Genomic DNA, 19,784 nt, shown 5'->3' with positions numbered 1-19,784 from the left:
AACGTTATATTCCTGGATCATTCCACTGAGTAAAATAGGCATCTGAATGGCAAATGTTTTTTAAGTTGTTCTCTCATTTGGCCAGACACCAGGTGTTCAGAAAACTTAGGTCAATACCAAAGTTTGTGTCTTATATGAAAGCTAATGAACACCAGTACCTTCTAGTAGAAAGTTCTCCATTTTTAGAAAGACAAAAATAAACTAAGCGGGGATAATGACATTCAGTGAGTTTTGAGGTAGACTTTTAACTAAAAATTAATTAAGAATCCTATGTAACCACTTGTTTTTTCAAAATTCAGTCTGAGGTTTAATATTATCAGCCTTCTCTGCTGCACACTGAAAGTTGAAGTTTGGCTGCATCATTTACATATCTTCGTTTACTGTTCCCTGCCAAGGGGGCATGATTCTGTGTGACTCATTCATCCATTAAAATAAAACTTATTTCAATATTAACTTGGGCCAAAACAAATCTGACACATGGAGTTTTCTGCAGTTTTTAATTTAAATGGCCTTCTGGCAGGACAGTCATGACAGTTTAGCATTATTTGGCTTTATCAAACTATTCTTTCTTACAACTGCACATTATAAGAACATCCTATAATGACAGGATTTTTGGATTAGTAATTTTAAAATAAACATTATAGTTTTGTTTGGCAATCACTGTTTTGATTGTACAAGTAAAAGGTTCCACATCATACCGCTTGCCTATTTTTTGTAGATTTGAAACCTATAGTTCATGCAACTGAAAGACGCATGAAGAAAAAACACGCAATGAAACATTATTCATATTCAAAACATGGGGAAAAAGACCATCTTTTACCTTTTTTCAGCAAAACCATCACTCCTCTCTGCAGGTCTTGTGACTCTGAAGGTTTTCTTTTTTTCCTAACGAAATCAAAATCCAGACAGGGATTATATTCTCTTGCTGGAAACATGTTACCATCAGCACTGTAACTGCAAATAATTATTTTTAAAGCAGAACTGCTATTCACATTTGCCTTAATTGCTGAATATTCATTTAACTTACTTTGTCCACTTCAAAAATTCATGGTTATTTTTTGAGACAGGGGTATAAATTACTGCACTGCAAAACTTCCTATCAATCAAGAACAAGCTCTGCCTTTTGGTACGTGCACCTTTAAAGCAAATATACTTTGGTTTTACTCAGGAGTTGTGGTTGAAAAGCAAATGAGTGTGGAGGCAAAATGAATTTGGATAGCAAAACAGTTTAATCATGGATATTGCAATTTTATCAACTACACCACTTTACTATCACTTGGAAGACATGACGTGGTCTGGGAGACAGCGCAGTGGTTCCAGCCATGCAGTGCATGCTTCTGGGGTCCCCTGGCCTCACCCCCACTCCCTGAGGCTGAAGGTGATCCCAGACTCTGGTGCAGGCTCTTGGGGTTCCCCCCCCAGCACCTTTTCTGTACTATGTTTACCTCTTAAGTGTCCTCAGCTACAGGACCTCACTGATGATTAGACCCTTCAAGCCATTTTCCATTTTGCTGCACCATCGTTGGAACTCGCCATCTGCTTCTTCAGACACTTCTGGACACATTTACAGGACACGTGGTTGATCTACTTCTACCACTGCAAAAAGTTAAGTTAAAATTCATGGGCCTATTGCTAGTAACGATGCTGACAAGCCCTAATTCATGCTAACAGCTACAGGAATCCCACCTGTTACAGAAATTAAATGTTTTTCTTTGCCTCCTGTTAAACGTGTAGCTTATGCAGACAGAAAGGGCCAAACACGACATTCTGGTTACGCTGAAAAAACATGAAGCCACCTCCCACTGCGAAGCTTCTCCTACAATTCAAGCATGCTCCATTTCCAAATACCTTTCCTTTTAAATGCAGTAATGAACCATTTCCCAAGTCACACCCACACTTATTAATCTATCCCTAGAAGGCCACTGGGAGTTCACAACTCATCCTCTGTCTTCTAATTAAATAACCCATCATCAACACAGCCATGGGAAGGTGCTGTCTGTGCTCAGCACCAACTGAAACAAGTGTTAGCCTTCAGGACAGATACACTTCTACCTTAGCTTGCTGGGCCATGTTCAGGAAAGGTTTTAACTAGACATGGGCCAACAGGTGCCAACTAGTCTTGGCTGGTACTTGTAAAGCAAAATATTGTTATTTTCTTGTGCAACAGACAGCTAAGTATTTTCTTTTTACTACACTGAAAATGGGCCACCTGCCTGATTTGGCATTTAGAAGCATGGTGAAATGGTGCAAAATTATTCTTATTTTCTTGTTATTTTATTACTAACTGAAAATAAAAGGGAAGAAAAAATTTAAAAGGGAGGAAATATATTAATAGCAATACTGAGACTATGCTGAATTTACTTACTTGAACTTTGCAATACTGCATTCCAGCTGCAGCAATCAAAACAGGTGACTGATGTAAAAGCATGAGAAAAACATGCAAAAGCACAAGTCTTGTTTAGAGGCTCTACATAAATAGAACACAGTCAGATCTTGCATGACCCACAACTTCAAATTAAAAGAAAAAAAGAAATTTTTAAAGGAACTTAAAGATACCAGGAAGTCTTAATTTTTAGCACTCTGGACTTAGAAGTCTGTAATAGAGAGCATCATGCTACAAGAGAATCTAAAATAAAAGGCAACCAGTGCATTTCGATTGTGCAAACCTAAATACACACAGACTGAAATTGCTGGTACACACGAAGTATCAAATATTATTCTGAACCAGATGTTTAAGACGACTGAAATTCAGTTCAAGATAGTGAGACAAGTTGAGCTTGTGACTGAACATCTCCTTAAATCAGAGCTTTTCCTCTAAGAATAGAAGGCAAAGTACTTTCACGATGTATTTTCATCTTTATTTAATGAGCACTTTGTTACTTTTCTCTAAAGATTTTCATTCACTTTATCTAGTAAAACCATTCAGTTCTCTAGATCGGACTCAAGCCTGGGCAGGTTGTGCATCTCTCTTGAAATAAAACCCAGGAAACGGTGGATTTTACGCATCAATATTTCAGTGTGCATCAGAGGTTTTTCTAGACTGTTTTACATACATAAATAGAACACATCAAAGTACAGTTTCTTTCTACATGTTGATATTTGGGCTCCAACTGCCATCTGTGCAAACCATTCTCATTTGGGAAGAAAGAGGCTTTTTTCAGTTGCAGAGTTCCATCAAATAACATTTACCTGCAATTCTGATGTGTACAGGGGATTACACAAAATGCAAAGCTTTCTTGCAGCTATTGTATTAAACTCTATTTCAACTACAAGAGTCGACAATATTACCAAAATGACGTTTACGTTTTGGAAAGGGCTTTGATTGCAAGATGTCCACTCTTCCAGACTTCTCAGCTTTCTGGAATGAAACAAACAGCTCACTAAAGCATTGAAAACATATTTACGCTTGGTTTGCTTTAGTTGAGCCAAGATGAATAAGAGTCATAACAGTAGTGTAACCATGAAGCAGGTCATCCTTTATGTCATTACATTCTCTTAATACGAAATTCCCAGTAACTATTCGATCACATCCGATTTCTCCATGTCCAAAAAAGCCAAAGAGGGGAACGTTTGGAAAAAACTTCCTAAATGCATCTGCTTCCATATTCCTTTTGGTTTTATAATGCCGATATCCTCTGCCAACACACGCAAACATGAAGCCAATGGTGTTACGCTCGGGGATGTTGGCTGCTTTGAGACGCTGCATGGCGGCTTCTGCTGTCCTCTCATCAGCTACATCCTGGTCTAACAAAACAGTGGCACTCTGGATCTGGGGACCGCTGAAAGCCAGCCCAACCACACCGCAGGCATCGCCGGGCTGGGCATTGCTACTGAAAGGCAACAGGCACCAAGTTAGAGAACGTTCCAGGGACACCACTGCCAACCTGAACAGACTTCGGCTGTGACAGACGTAGATTTCAAAGCAGACCAACATCCTAGTGATTCTGAAAGCCACACAGAGTTAAAAAACAAACCAAAGCCTTCACATTTCAGCAACCCCTCACAAGGAAAAATTTTCACATCCATAATCGGGGATTAAGCATAAGCCTACATTTCAAATGCCAAATTCAGCAGCTTGCATATGTCACAGCTCTGTAACTCCAGCTAAACTATTAGTAGCACTTAAGACATCAGAAGATACTCAGGATTTACATCTCAAACGAAGGCAGCAGTCAATAATGGCTTCAGATTCATATTGCTTTAAGTGTCCTTGGATGGCCAGGATACACTGGCTTCAGTACTCACCTACTTATGCTTTATTAGCAATAATTTAATATATGGTCAGTTCTCTTATCTGGTTTAATGGTGCAGTCGGCACACATCAGATGCAAGAAAAATGTTGGTATTACTACAGAGTCCAGACCCACGCTGGCAAGAGAGGAGCCTATGACAATGCCTGCCCTGCACTCCCCAGCACAGGATGCACCATCACCAGTGAGCCAGACCCACTAAGAGCTTGCCCTGTGCAGCGAGCAGCTGGAGCCCAAGTCTGCCCTGAGGGATCCCAGAGGAGGGAAGGGGTTTAAGCTAGATGAGATTTATCCCCGTCCTGCAAGTGCCATGTCTCTCGGCAGCAGCAGCATACTAGGTGTGCTCCCGGGGCACAGTCCTGTTCATGTGTTCAGCTGCTGCTCTGTAATGTGAACCAAAACGAGGTTGATCTAGAAACAAAATGTTCCCATAAATGGTCTGTCACAAGGAGTGGTAATTTATCTGCAAGTCAGAGAGCAAACAGACTGCGACAGACACACACAGGGTATCTGAAGCTGGAAATCTGTTGCAGTGGGTTTCTCCTAGCTGGGTTTCCAGAACCTAATCTGTAACAGTCACACATAGCTTCCAGCTTTTCTGGCTAAATCCCAGTGTAGCAGTTGCACTTTATTCTCTTTAAAAGAAAAAAAAAAAAAAATCATTTTACTACTGTTAATGGGCATTCCTAATATGATGTAACTAAAAGGCTATCTCTTCTGCAGTGTTTTTCCCATTTTAAATCTTCTTTACAATTTACCTTGAAAATGATACCTACTTCTCAGAGGTCAGTGATGTAAAGCTCTCCACTTGTCCTCCAGCCAGGATGATACTTTTCTCATTCAAAGGATTGACAATTTGATGAAGAAATCGAGTTGCTCCAGACTTCCAGGAGTTGTAGCCAAACAGAAGAACCACCCGGAGATCCGGGTTATTCTTCAGACCTACAAACAAAAAGACAAACACCAACCCTCTTAACATTTACATCCTGACCCCTGAAGTCCAGCCATCCTAGTCTCTCCACAAATAACACATTTAGTAATGGCTTTCCATTGCTGCAGTTTGGAAAACAAGGCCCAAGTTGCCCAGGCATTGAGGAGCTGAGCTGCATTCCCCATGTAAGTGAGAATTTCTGAGAAGAACCTAGCAAGAGAAAGATGACTGCACCTACTTCCTCCGGCTTTTCACTTCATTAGCAGAGCATATGAGTTTTACCACAGCCTCTGAAGGCACAGCTCTTCAGTTTTACTTGGCAGCCTTCATTATCCTTTTATGGGTAAGAACTGAGTATAAAGGTTATTCAACAAGAACCACAATGCAGTAAATAGCTTTACCTGAAAATTAAATACATTACATACACCAGCCAGTTGCTCATCCCAAGGCAGAAACTCCCGGGGTCCTAGGAGACTCAAGAAAACCTCAGTATATTATTCTTCATAAATCATTGCTCTGCTGAGGACACAATGTGAAGAACGTAAACTGTATTTATTGAAATGTGCTGTCTTCTGTTCTACCCTTCCTTGTTACAACACCTGACTTAGGATCTAAACACAAAGTTATTTTGGAGAAGAAGGGAAGCAGCTCCTCCCCACTAGTTTCTAAACTGTAGTGATGGGAATCATTCCCAAGGGCACAAACTCATTGATTGTTATTTTTAACCCATGAGAGGTTGCTCAAATCCTAACAGCTCCGGCCAAACAGCTCTGCCTGGAACCTAACTGAGGTAATCTGAGATCAATACGCAGCATAACTTGGTACTCCAGAGAATGGGAAGAACAAAGATGTACAATTACCAGCTGCAGTGTGCTCTGTGAATGAAGCAAGCACAGAAGTTGTTGCTTCCACACCGGTGCCTGAAACAGCAACACAACACTTTGCAAAACCCCAAATAAAGGCGAGAAGAAGGACATACCTGCTTCAGCAAATTTACTTTCATCAAAGACCCTGTTCTTCAAGTCTTTTGAAAAATGGAAGGTATGAATTTTCACCCCATCGATTTTGGGAAACAACAGAGCAAACCCAGCTTCGCCTTCTTCAATTTCTTGAGGTTGATTGCTGCTTGATCCCATAGGGGTAACTACAAAGATACAAAGCCAGACATCTTGTGTTCAGTGATTCTAATACTTTCATCTACACTGTAACACAGATTAAAAGAGGCAGAACATCTTAGGTGATGTAAACATGACAGCTCATTTCCCTACCAACATATCCAATGGACAACTGGTGTGATTTTTTTGGTGATGTTTTGGTAAGATGAAGCATGTAGGAGTCCTGCTGGCTATAGATCATACTGAAGTCACTTTGGACAAGGAGACAGGGATATAATTGGACATTTCCCCACAGCCACACCAAATGTAAGTCAGTTGGAAAACAAGCACTGTGCAATACAGTTGCCTCAAGCCTTCTGGCCAACTTCTACAGGTCTGCAAACATACTCAAGATTTTTAAGGACCACAAGTTAAATGAGAAAAAGTGTTACATGAGCACGTGATGACAGTATAAAGCAAAGTGACACAAATATTTAGAGTGCATTATTGAATTATGCTAGTGACAACATTCAAATACCCTATTCATGCTGTGGGAAGAGAATTTAAGGTGAGAAACTAGGAAAAAGCTTCCTAATGATAAAAACGTGAAGCACTAGAAAAAGACTGTCAAGAGAGGCTGTGAGTTTTCCACAGTTATTGCATGTCTCCTGGTAGACCATAACAAACAGGTATATACTGAGAATGTCCTATACAATCAGTCACAGTATGACTCTGAAAAATACAGATAAATTCAAGAAACACTGAATTACACTAAGGTGCCAGGAAAAACTGCAATAAACTGCCTGCTCAATTAAATGAATTCTTTTAATTGTAACTGCATCACACAAAGTAAGATTTTAAGCTCCACGTGACTTAGCAGCGACACTGTGAACCCCTTAAAATTCAAGCTAGCGTTGAACAAGTTGGGAGAACATGGTAATCGCTGTGAGAACTCTCCTGTCAGTCTGCAGGACCATGCTTTCAAAAACATATGAAACGGTGGTAAATAGGCACCAGAATAGATGTGCAATACACTGACTGCCCTGGAGCTGATCTCTCACAAAATCACACATTTTCCTCCTACCTACAATCCCTGGGGTGACCAGGCCAAGAACCTGGCATCGCTTTGGCAACAATTTTTCGAGCGCAATTGCCGTTTCTTTACTGTTTCTTTTCCTGGCTGTTAAAAAAAGAAGAAATAAAGCAGAGAGAAGTAAAAATCAGTTGTTCTGAATGGTACTGCAACAAACCCTGCAGTCAGTCCCAGCCCATTTAACCAATGCTGCCCATTAGTGGCTGCCTTGTTAACGACACGGCAAATCTGTGCTAATAGGCAAGAGCACAGGAGTAGCAGCATGCGAACGGAGCCAAAATCCTCCAAGAACAGGAAGGAAAACATCTGTGTAAAATAACATACATCTATGAGCTACGCCTTGTATCACAAAGATAAAACTACGCAGTCACGGGTTTTGCAAAAGATTTACTTTCCTCTGAAATTCAAAAATCAGAGAATCCCCTCTCAGCTGACCCTACTCTACACACTGTGCTTACAACCCCAGCACTTCTTGAAGTGGGACTGAACGACTTCCAGCTTTACCTTTCTTTTGCTCGTGACACTCCTCGTGCCCACTGAACGTCTCTGCGTCAGCTATGTAGAGCACGGTCTGGGGCAGCACGTGCACCTTCTGCAAAAACAAGCGAGAAGTTGCGGGGCCGCCTCCCAGGGCGGGGACAGCGGGGAGCGGGCGGGAGGACAAGCTGAGGAAGACCGCTCCCCGCTGCGCTCCGCGGCCCTCGGCCCTCCCCGAGGCGCGGCAGCCCCGATTCCCGCCCCTCCGCCCTTTCCCCTCACGCCGAAGCCGCCGGGGCGCGACGCCCTCCCTGCCCGCCCGCGCGCGCGCACCCACCTCCAGCTCGCGGGCCAGCGCGCGCACCAGCGCGTGGCTCTCGGCAGGGCCCGGCTCCAGCGCCGACACCCAGGAGACGCGCTGCCGCGCGCGCAGGATCCGCCGCGCGCACTCCCTCCACAGCCGGCACACGCTGCAACGCAACGACCGCACCGGCCCCTCAGCACCGGAGCCGCCCCCGGCCCCCCAGCACCGGAGCCGCCCCCCGGCCCCTCAGCACCGGAGCCGGCCGCCCCCCCCGCACCCCGCCCCGCCGCTTACCAGGCGGCGCGCAGCAGCGCCTTGGTAGGCAGGAAGCCAAGGACGCGCTCCACCACCTCGGCCAGGTTGCCGAGAACGAAGCCGCCCTTCGCCACGGCCTCCATGGCGCCGCCGCTGCCCCCAGCCCCTCCGCAGCAACGGCGCTCTGCGTCACCCGCGCGCCGGCGCTCTCGCGGCTGCCTTCCGGTCACGCGGCGGCGGGGTCGGCAAGAGCAGCGCCGCCTAGCGGCCGGGAGGACCCGCCCCGCTCTCACAGCCCAGCCCGGATCCCCCTCCCCCCCCCCCCCCGCGTCTCCGCACGGACACAGCGAGCTTCGTAAAATATTTTGTTTGCCTTTTTTTTATTTTTATTATTTTTTATTCATAAACTTGATGCAAGTTTACAAATTACTGTACATTGCCAAGTAACTCCGCAATGAGAAATGGAACCCACACCCAAGCATGCGCCGAAGGGGCGGGCCTGTCTGCGCGGCGGCGGGCGGGGCGGAGGCAGAGCGGCGCGCAGGCCGCGGCCCTCACAGCCACGCGTGGGCCCTACAGCCGCCCGCCCCCCCCCGGGCTCCTCCCCACGCACCGGTACAGCCACGCCGGCAGGAAGGCTGGGAAGTCACCCACCGTACGCGGGAAAGGCTACGTACGGGGGGAGCGGTGCCAAACCTCTCCCATCCTTTCGAGCTAAAAACTGGATCTAGAAGCAAATACACAAGGACCCGGGGGTGCCTGATAGAGAAAAAGAGCACAAATCGGAGAGTCAACTAAAAAAAACATAACAAAATCATGCTTATGCGCTTCTAAAAAGTGCTTAATCCATGGTACACACCCTTAGCTCAGCCCCAGAGGGGTGCAAAGGCCTAATGACTAGCACTACAACCAAAATAGAATCGATTTAGGTAAGGCAATGAAACATAGTGTAATTACACAGACCCAGATTCATTTCCTAATAAAGAAAGTACAGTTCCCATTAGTCTTTCAATAACAAAACCACCGTCATGACTATGGCAACATTTCTTCAACCTCTGAATCAGATGATGTGTTTTTGTATTTTATTGTAGCTTTTATATAAAAATTTTTCATTCAAGGATTTTCATCTCTACTTGTGCCAATCACTTTATAAGTTCATTAGTTCACAAATGATTGCAACAACCCGTTAATAAAATGGAACACCTAAAAAGGTTTTTAGTATTTTAAATAACTTCAAGCTTCATACTGCGGCTCTTCTTGTTAAGGAGGTTGAGCCAACAAGTAGCAGGAACAGCCCAGCAAGTTCTGATGCCCCAGTGGAAGTGACTAGTTACAAGGTTTTATTGGCACAGCCTTGCTCTGCTTTAAAAAAAGAAACAAACAAACAAACAAAAAATTAACATTATCTAAAAAAAGAGCATCTTTTCCAAGAAACAGTTCATATTCTCATACAGCCATGAAAAATGTTTAATGACTTAACATACATGTGTTTTTCCTATATCATTAATTTGGAAATACTACAAATGCTGTCATCTTAGACCAGAAAAACTACTGTGATTTGCAAGACCTGACATTTCCTAAAACAGTATTAAACAATGTATTAAACTTCTTGGCTTTAAATGAAACGATACAACGCAAGTCTCTGCAGTCTGCATTTTGCAAAAGGTAAGAAATACACAAAAGTGTGTGAACAACTCACTCCTATTGAATGATCTTTAGTAACTCAATAGCCTGCTGTAGGGAGCTTATGCTTTCAAATAAAAAAAAATAAAAGGGAGAAGGGAGGGCATGGCCCAAATATGCTTAAATCCATAAGAACAAATATGGTAAAGGCCAAAATTGCTCAGTCCAGATACCTAAGAAGAGCGGAATGGTAAGGCTGTAACTTATACTTTACGTGTCAGTTGACAGATTATCCACTAACTTATCTATAGCTAAAGTCTTCAGTACAGCTGTTATAGGGGCACTCATAGCTTGAGTCTGTGTGTTGGAAAACATAAAAAAGAGCTTGTTTTGTTGACATTGGTCCAGGTATACAACAGTCCTCAATGTTAGCCATCTTCTTTTGGAGGAGTGTACCAGCCTAGGGAGAACAGAGAAATGCGTTAGGTGCTGACATTGCTATGTCAAGATGATCTTACCCTCTCTTACTCTCAATTTGTGGGAGATGGAAGCCTAATGTGGGTCCCTCCTTCCCCCTTAAGGTAGGCTACCGCATTGAGACCCAGTGCCCTAAATGCTAGTGGTCTGCAGTAGGAAATAAAGCATGTGCCATATCCAGGATGAGACCAGTATTTGGGCATGAAAACTAAATACTTCCAAGTTTTGTGGCCACAGCTATTCTGAGCTGGACATCAACAGAGGAAGGAGGAACACTGCTGTAACAAAACTAAATGGAATAGAGGTAGAACCTCCAAGACTTCAAGCCGCTTAATGCGCATACATACAAACATGACTACACTGGGATACTTATATACAAATCCCTCCTGTGTACTGAAGTTAGGTACGCACGAGCATTTGAACGGTTTATCCTGCTTCTGCAAACCTTGCTGTAGGGCTAGGCTCAGAAATTGCAGTTGAGTAACTTGTCTCCTGATAGGCTTTGGCATGTTTAACAGTTGAATCATATGTGATCAAGTGTGCATAGTTTTTTTAGCCACTTCCAGATCTCCAATCCCAATTCTCCCAGCCACTACTGTAAAAATTCCTCTATATTTTTGTACAGTGAATACAGGGCCTATCTATGTTGTCCCAGAGAACAGGTAGCAGCCGTAAGTTAAAGACACCTTTCACAGCAGCAGTAAATGCTGTGAATGCTTTGTGTACAGCTCCTGACGCAGGAGTAATCACTGTAGTCAGGGCTCACACACAGCCAGAAGTAAACAGACACCCATGCTGACTTTTGTAGGAAACCAAAACCACCAAAAGACTCCATTAATGACAAGATCAAAATAGAGTAAAATTGGAAAGCATTTTCAAGTCATTATCTTTGATCTTCCTCCCAATAGCAGAGAAGGTGTTGTGTTCAATTTTAGAGGTAGGGAAACCAAGGTGCTCACTACAGTCACGCTGAAACACGCTCCCGTGTTCACAGCCACATGAATTCTCAGAGGACACTGTGTCCAACCTAGATTAAAGAACATCATGGAAGTGAGAACTGGGACTACCTCCCTCATTACAAGGCCAGGGTACCAATTCTGCTGACTACTTTTACATAACATATAAGCCACTTAAACCTTTCAAAGCCTCAGGTCATTTGCTGTCTTCTCATCCTGGCACAACGAATGCAATTATACCTAAAGCACTTGAATACTTGTTTTACGCAGCTGAGACACCATTAACTGGCTTTAAGTGGGGTAAAAAAAAAAAATGTGTCTCGTTTTTGTTGCAGTTTTCCAGCCAGTGCACTTCACTTGGACTTTTGTATTTTTTAGTCTCTGGTCTGTCTTTCCACTTTATCTTTTCCTTAATGGTTACTACTACTAAGGTCTTGCCACACTGAAACAAAGCCTTTCAGGGAATGAGGCAAACTTCCAGCAGGTACTTCACTAACAAATAAGGCACTTGAAAAGCTACAGTAACAATAAAGTTCCTAGATTAGCTGGCAGAAAATGCAATAGAACTACCTTCCAAAAAAGAGTAGGAACAGATGAAACATTCACGTAAGCTGGGAAAGTTGCAATGATTGTTAGTCAAGTTATTTTAAGCACTATTGTCTTCCTAGCGCCAAAATGAGAAAAAGGAAACACTATGGTCTTCCCAAATCAACATAAGAAACTCTGGCACTTCAAGTTTTACTGCAGCCAAATATCAATTCCCAGGTTGCTGTGCAGACAAGAACAAAGTTGCAAGAATATACATACCATTTTTCTCATGTATTTGTACTAGTGACTTATAGGACTGCTGTGCTCTTGCTAGATTATACTGATTCTGCAAGGAGAAAAAACTAACATAAAAACCCCTGTATCTAGACATGCGAGACTTAAAAACAGTTTTATGAAGAAACGTTACAGTGGGCTTACAGATAAAAAACCATGCACAGTGTTACAACACTCCTGGTGTTAAAGTACAAGATTTTCAAGACAAATACCCTTTTTTCTCACTTCTCCTCCATCATAATGACAATAATTTGTATATCCCTGTTGCTGGAAAGGCTCCTCTATCAGAAGGTTCCGAACCTGAGGTAAGTCAGAAGTGTGTACAACCAAACAGCGGGCTTCAGGCAATCCCCACCATAACTCTGTTTTGCTCAGCTACCCAGCTACTGGGTGAGACAGAATTGTGATCATAACCTTACACATCTTACCCAGTTCACTATCCTTGAATCAGTACTTAAAAACTGGCATTCCCATGTCAATCGCATTGACTTAAATATTTAAGCATCCTTTGAAAACAACATTTAGTACTTCAAAGTCTTTTAAAGTTAGGTCCATTACCAGCATGCACACTTGAACTGAATTATGATTTTGATTAATGCAGAATGGTTAGCTCAGAAATATTTGCACGGTATTATTTCTCACCCTCTCAGAAAACTTTGCAGGTGTTTAGTCCAGCAAAAGGAGAACTTCTTAACATTAGTGTATGTGATCCTGGCAGTCAGGGAGTCTTCTACAGCTCTTCTCAGAGCCAGAATTTTCAAATTCCTCCTGATTCCCAATCCCAAATCCTCCTCCTCTCCTGCCCTTGCCAATACAGGGATAGCACAAGTCTAACTACTTACACACCCTGCCCATCCCAAGGTTTTAATCCTCCTCATACATTCATCATTTCTTAACAAACTCACAGTTAACTGCCAATAAGATACTCATACATGCACCAGACATCAAGATAAATCAAAATGCAAATATATCTGCAATGACAATTCTGTCATCAAGCATCTTCTATGCAAGTCAGCAAAGAAATGGAACCCTAACAGTAATTTGTGTAATTGATATACACAGTGCATTTACCTTATTGGCTCCAAACTGTACTCTGGCTTTTCCTTTGACTAAAGTGGCATTGATCTGCATGATGACTGATTCTATTGAATAGGCACTGCTCCAGCCCTGGAGGAGGAAGGAAATATTTCTATATAATGTGTACTTGCTTCTTGTGCTCACCTTGCAAATCTATTTTGGAATGTGTGCTTTGGGATTCCCCTCCCCACACTTCAGCTTTCATTTTAACTACTTATTTTCTGTTAATAACTTTTATTTTCCAGAGAAAATCTGGAAAGCGATATACAGTATTAATACTAAGAACTTGCAAGAAAAATTAAAAGGTTGAATCACACATTTCCAAAATACAGCAAGACAGAAACAAGAAGAGTTCCGTTATTACAGCGTTTACACGTTTTCAGCAAGGTCACAACAGAAATTGCAACTTCTTATTGTAAAAAGCAGAAAAGACTATCTAATGAAGCCATTGAGTGAGCTATGGCAATTTTGCTCCCGTGAAAATTACTGCTTATCTCTGGCGTTGCTTTACCTTCCAGGGTTCACAAAAGTTTCTGCCAGAGCATGCAAATAGTTACTTCATTTATTTACTTATTTTAAAGAGAAAACCAATCACTCTGTCTACACAAGAGTCATCTATGCCTAGAATCTTCTGCATTCCTCACTTCTCCAGAGCTGACTTTGTGCAGTAGCAGTGGCTTCTGGAAAAGAAAACAATGTGTCTTGCTCCACTCTTTACACTGGCTTCCTCTCAGAAATTCGGAGAATTCAAAGTTGATGTGCTCTCACTTCTTGCCTCTTCCTCAGACCTCTTGTAAGCCATCCAAGGTAGAAAAGAAGATCTCACACAAGATCAGCAAGGCAAATCTTGTGGGACTGAGTTTTATTCCACCGTGTTCCCTTTGGAGTGTGTAATTTATTCCACACAGAGATTCTTCAACTCAGGGGAAACACCCATTTTCATTATTTTAAAGCATGCTTTGTTATTATCCAGATAACAGAGCCTGTGTTCACCTGTTTAGTAAGAAGTTCCATGCATAATGCACCTCCACCTAGGACATACCTAAAAACAAACATGAAAGAAAATATATTTGACATCAGCAGTTAGTAAAAAATTAAACTGTTCACAACATCTTAAGCTCTTGCAGGCAAGTTTGTTAAATTTTTTGTTCACATAAAGCTGAAATGCCCTTTAACCAGTAATATATTGTAACTAATTAGTCGTATTATACTTATACACAGAAGATTAGCATTGTAAGACCAAAAAAAAAAAAATTTTCCTATACTAACTACGCTTAGTTAAAATCAGTGACCAAGCCAGTCTGCACAACTGCTTAAATAACTGTACACAAACCATGAAAAACAGAAGGTTGCTTTTTTACAGCTACACTATATATACATAGTACTGACATGTAGTTGTAAAAAAAAAAAAAAAAAAAAAATTTCAAAAAGCCAACAACAAGAAAAACACAACCAAATTTAATTTGGTAGAGAAATTTAACACAATTCCTAACAATGTAGGTGCACCTGTAAATCAAAGATGTAGACAAATGAGATAAAGCAGATCTTCACTTGCTCTTTTCCTATAAACCACTTTCTCTTTTCAGTAACACTTCATCATGCATTGTGCTGACTGGGGCTCAGCAGGAAGAATGCCTTGTCACCACAAAACCTGGACTGAGGGAGTAGAATTTATCACTCCAAAAATGTAGTCTCCCCTATGATCAAGTCATTCAAACAGCATAGATCTGTATGACATTCATAGGGAATCGATAACTGAAAACCTTCTGGGCCATTCTTTCTTTCATTCTACAAAGAAGAACAGGTATCAGCAACCCTCATGAATGCTATTTAACTGCACTAACCATTTCCTGAATGCAAAAAAGATGCATGATAATTAAAATCAAATGAGAATCAGCACCAGCTATCACAGACTACATTTTCAAATGTACAGGCATAGTTTCCCGTCAGCAGGAGATGCATAAAAGCCTTGGAAGGTGGATTTAATCTTCTCTCCGTGGATATATACAAATTTCTGTGCCACAGACAGCAGTTCAAAGTGGCTTAGTTGACTTTTGGAGCACGGTGTCAATAAAATTTAGTATTTTCGGACTAGCATTTGAGGAGTTTTTGGACAAAAACTTTATGGCAGTGTTACCAGCAAGAGTCCGTTAAGACTATACAGCAAATTCAAGGCAACACGGGGATCAAGACAGCTTCAAAGCACCAACTCCAAACACCCTACACAACAGGAGGAGTAACAGTGATGTAAACCATTCACAACGAGGCCAGTTCTTATATATTATGGCAGTCACAGAGTCATTCAAAGCTAAACACAAACTAAGCAATTCGAAGAGAAATTGCACCCAGCTATTTGCCTACTACTGGCTCATAAAGCTTGAGAAGCAAGTCCCCCTATCACACTTTGAGCTCTTCACCAAACTCAAGGACCACAGCAACTCATGTATATGTTTAGGGTAAATTTCTTGAAATCTACATGGTAGTCTCAAAAATATTCCCTGCAAACCCAATTAACCAATCATGTGTTATAACATTTTTACTGCAAAGTAAAATTTCTGTAAGGCAACTCAAACCTACCCTCCTGTGAGCACAGGAGATACCACTCGCACAAAGGGAGGATCAAAAGGGAAGTTATCCTGAAAAGCATAACAAAAAACAGGTTAAGAAATATACTGTGACACTGTTTTCCTAAGCAGGAAGTAATTCAGTAGCCTTATTTGGCAAATCAGATTTAAAGCAGTAGAATTTTTCAGTTCTGTAAAAATCACTTTTCCATAGTAATGGCTAAAAAGCAGTTTTTGGGAAGCTTTAGTGCCAAACGTAAAGTTGCAATTTTCTTTTTTTTTTATGCTACAGCTCCATATTTACCCAAATAACAGCTGAGGGTCCTTTCAGACCCTTTCCACAGTAAGCTACAAAATTAATCCCATCATTTATTCCCCTAGACACATACCTTAAAAGAGAAGTTGAGTAAAATGTATTCTACACCTTCTTTTTCTTTTAAGACCTGAAGATCACTATGCAGTGGGCTATCAGGATCAACCCTATAAAAGAAGCAGGGGGCAGACCCTAAGTTGAAGTTAATATTTTCACTACCTGTAAGTAGTAATTACTCTTAAAGAGCTCCTTTACGTATTTCTAGTTTACAAACTGTAATTTCAGGTCAACTGTAGAAAACTCTTGCTCCCTTTACAAAGTTAACACTTTGCCATGGGATCAACATGAAAGCTTGCTGCAACGTACTACATTCCCAATGCCATCAAGTGTTATTTGAACAGTTAGCACAACATAACCTGTTTATTTGAAAACAGCAATTTCAATTCTCTGCAGTTCACTGGAAATGTATGTTCCAAGAAAACAGAGGAACAAAAAAATTAACAAGAAGACTGTAGTGATCTAGTTTTCAGTACATAGTTAGTGAATCCTTTATGGAATATGTGATTGTAGTTCTGTATCAGCTGTTAAAAGAAATCTGTATCAGCAGAAGTACTAAGGCCAGCAGCTTCTGCTCAGCAGAATTTCACCGTTTGCTGCAAAATGCTGGTGGTGAGCAGCTTAGACATTAATTCAGACACTACTGGGTTAATCCCACCTGGGCTCTGACACTCCAGCAGCCTTTAAAAGAGACTAAGTCAAAAAATACCTGCAGCAAGCCAAAAGCATGTGTTAGAGGGATTGATGGGCTATTAAATCCAATCCTCTGCTACAGGTGAAACCATAAACTTACTAGATCCCATTTCAGAATTACTTGGGCAGTTTGTCCGCATCCTACCAACAGGAAGCTGTTGCAGAAGAAAATCTCCCAGTGCTTAGAAACCTATAATTTCCAGCCATAACTTGTACTAGCTCAGTTCAGAGTTACTTAATTCTAGTGACAATACTGTTCCTTAGTCAAATGGCCTTTTTCCTCTCTGACATTTACCCTCTCAACTACTCTGCACACAGTTCATTTGTTCTCAGACACTTTTTGCTGGGATAAACACACACAATAGTTCTTCTCTTGGTCATTCTGGAAACCACTTGTTGCATGCGCTCCATTTTCTCTTTCTTGAAGGCAGAAAATCAGATCTGTTCATAGGACTTGAAAAGAGGTTTCAAATCACTGCACAGTGGTTTGAGCACTTTGTTATAGAAGCACTCGATAGACAAGGTCTCCTGTAATACGGCACAGATTTTTCTGACATACATCATTCCTGACATTTTCAGCTTCAAAACGTTCACATGCCTATGACTACACTAAAAAGGAAACAAAATATTTCAGCAGCTGGTGACAAGTCTTATCACTAGGACAAGGCAACAATTCCTACAGGCAGGTCAACTAGCGTGTGGAATCACCTTATGTGCTTATACTCAAGTCACCACGGCCTATCTGAACTGATGGAAATTCTTTCATCCATTGCCATCATTGCATCTTTTTGGATAGGGTTTTCCTACCTACAGGTTACCCTTGTAGGATGATGGCAGATGATCCCATCACCAAGAATAATTTCAATAGAATACCTCTAGAATTAAAGTTATTGGACTATGGACACAAGAAGATGAGTTACCATCTGATATACACAGTTAAAAGCAGTACGTAAGAAAAGACAAATTATATAATTATGTAAGTCATAATTATGTTATGCCTAAAAGTTTCAGTCCTATGTGTCTGCTCAAGTGTAGAAATAAAGAATTAATGACACTACAACAGTTCTGTTCCTTATATCTTGAATGAAACTAGAAGTTGCATTTTCTTGAAAATAGAACCAAACAAAACCAAAATAAAACCACCCAGACAAAAAAATGTCATCATTTAGGTTTTTGTATTTTGGAGTAGTTTTAGAAGGAGAATGGAACAGTAATGAAAGTTACAGTGATACGCACTGTGTTGGCTGTACAAAGAGGGTTTGGTTTTCAGCCAGCTCAGTTCCTACAGTTCAATCTCTGTATGCATTTCTGTACACCAGAATTGTAGCCACCACACACTATTTTATATGCTGTGCCTAGAGATTCTTTTTTATCAAATTTCAGATTCTCTGCAGCAAAAATAAAATGGATTCTTCAGAACATGAAAAAACTTTAATAACTTACTTTAGTAGCTTAACGTGCCATTCATACAAGCTGTCATTTACCAGTTCCACTGAATATATCCCTGCAGAAATATTAGATAGAGTTAATTATGCACTGAAAGCTTAACAAGGTAAAATTTAGCAAAAACATTCTCTGCTTTTAAGTAAAAACACTGTCAATAGATGTAAGCAATATGTAAGATACTAACATACTGATACTGGGGCTCATCCTTCCTCCAATAGCCGAAGCGGTTCTGAGCAAGTACAAGGAAAAAAGTTCTTTCACTTCTATAAAAAATTCTACATGAATCAAAACGTTTTTCTGACACCTAACCATTTCCCCCCCTCCCAGTTCCCCTTCAAGCTTTCCACAGCTACAACTCCAGCTTGTTTAGTACTCAGTATATTTTACACCAAGTACATGACCAACATGCTTTTAAAAGACTTTGCACACAATCTGAGTATGCAGCATTATTTCATGGGTTCTCATCAGTACTGGCAGACCAGGACAGGACACTGGACAGTGTATGGACTAGAAACCTCCAAAAAAGATACTATATTGGATGAAGCCCATTCTCAACAGCTGACCAAAGCCATCAAAAGAAGCCAGCTGGTGATTTTCACCCGTCTATTTGTTTTAAGCACTTTAAACGACAGTTATGCATTTCAGTCAAAAGGTAGGATGAAAGCTTATCTGCCATTTTCTTGTCTACTCAAGCCTCCTCTCTGCAGAACTTCACAAGTAACCCAGGAAAAAGATAATAAATCTTTTACCATAATACAAGATTTAGAAAATGGTGTCAGTGACGTTCAAAAGTCTAATCTCTTCCCCCACAAACTGTTCATGTATATACACAAAACAACTACAATTGAACTTGTTACCTGGGCTAGTGTTTAACTGCATGTCTGTTGCTAACAGCATTATTTGGAAGAGATATGCAAATCAGGAATCTGCCTGGGATTTCTGAAGGCTATACAACCAATAGACTGCAGTCACCACATTCTCTCCAAGGAATTACAGCATTAATTTCTGAGTTTTATTATTCAAGGATATATTATCTTGCACTTGAAACTTAAGCATTAGTACTTGGAGTACAGATGACATTTCAAGCTGTCCAGACACCTTTACTAGGAAAGCATTCCAGAATGCCATAAACAAAGTGAAGAAACCATGCTTTTTTCTCCTTACCACAGCGCCCCAAACAAGTGGGCACCACAGCCAAGATCATTATTTCAAATTTTTCTAACTCTAGGACAACAAAGTAGGTGTGAAAACTTATTCACTGTGCTCTCAATGTCCCTTTTAATCAGCAGTTAATTCAGACATACCACACATTTCTGTTTAAGCATGACCAGAAGGAGCTATCAAAGCTTTTT

The 19,784-nt window shown here is 41.2% G+C and overlaps 3 protein-coding genes across 8 annotated transcripts in view; 1 reads left to right on the top strand and 2 right to left on the bottom strand.

Moving 5' to 3' along the window:
* Positions 1-2,665, top strand: part of NRG4 (neuregulin 4) — a 31,759-nt gene extending 29,094 nt beyond the window's left edge. The window contains exon 8 of the transcript XR_006166592.1: positions 719-2,665. The gene's annotated coding sequence lies outside the window, so the exon portion shown is untranslated. The remainder of the gene's footprint in view (positions 1-718) is intronic.
* A 171-nt stretch (positions 2,666-2,836) lies between these two features.
* On the bottom strand, positions 2,837-8,602 carry FBXO22 (F-box protein 22). Of its 3 annotated transcripts, none has more exons than XM_042803901.1 (7): positions 8,444-8,602; positions 8,183-8,315; positions 7,873-7,960; positions 7,360-7,455; positions 6,161-6,325; positions 5,027-5,192; positions 2,837-3,830 (listed from the first exon to the last, which is right to left on the bottom strand). In XM_042803901.1, the coding sequence occupies exons 1-7, from the start codon at positions 8,545-8,547 to the stop codon at positions 3,401-3,403; spliced, it is 1,182 nt and encodes a 393-aa protein (XP_042659835.1). In that variant the 5' UTR covers positions 8,548-8,602; the 3' UTR covers positions 2,837-3,400. The 3 variants fall into 3 exon arrangements, with proteins under 3 accessions (XP_042659835.1, XP_042659836.1, XP_042659837.1); XM_042803902.1 differs by having other exon boundaries at positions 2,837-3,827; XM_042803903.1 differs by lacking the exon at positions 7,360-7,455.
* A 185-nt stretch (positions 8,603-8,787) lies between these two features.
* Positions 8,788-19,784, bottom strand: part of UBE2Q2 (ubiquitin conjugating enzyme E2 Q2) — a 51,901-nt gene continuing 40,904 nt past the window's right edge. For all 4 annotated transcript variants that reach the window (XM_042804050.1, XM_042804049.1, XM_042804051.1 and 1 more), the window contains 7 exons: positions 18,430-18,490; positions 16,313-16,403; positions 15,937-15,995; positions 14,353-14,401; positions 13,354-13,449; positions 12,268-12,334; positions 8,788-10,487 (listed from right to left, as the gene is read on the bottom strand). In XM_042804050.1, coding sequence (XP_042659984.1) covers positions 10,456-10,487; positions 12,268-12,334; positions 13,354-13,449; positions 14,353-14,401; positions 15,937-15,995; positions 16,313-16,403; positions 18,430-18,490 — 455 coding nt within the window. In that variant the 3' untranslated portion in view covers positions 8,788-10,455. The remainder of the gene's footprint in view (positions 10,488-12,267; positions 12,335-13,353; positions 13,450-14,352; positions 14,402-15,936; positions 15,996-16,312; positions 16,404-18,429; positions 18,491-19,784) is intronic.

Source organism: Tyto alba, unplaced genomic scaffold (genome assembly GCF_018691265.1).
Source record: "Tyto alba isolate M040663 unplaced genomic scaffold, T.alba_DEE_v4.0 Super-Scaffold_41, whole genome shotgun sequence".
In the NCBI taxonomy this organism is placed as follows: Eukaryota; Metazoa; Chordata; class Aves; order Strigiformes; family Tytonidae; genus Tyto; species Tyto alba.
This window is presented reverse-complemented; position numbering and strand designations above follow the sequence as displayed.

Bases quoted from the DNA above. Each gene is read 5' to 3' on its own strand.
- FBXO22 (XM_042803901.1), bottom strand. From the start codon at position 8,547: ATGGAGGCCGTGGCGAAGGGCGGCTTCGTTCTCGGCAACCTGGCCGAG. The intron at 7,961-8,182 runs GTGGGTGCGCGC...TTGTTTTTGCAG, and splicing joins CGCTGGCCCGCGAGCTGGAG to AAGGTGCACGTGCTGCCCCA. The intron at 5,193-6,160 runs GTATGTCCTTCT...TTTTGTTTGTAG, and splicing joins AAGTAAATTTGCTGAAGCAG to GTCTGAAGAATAACCCGGAT.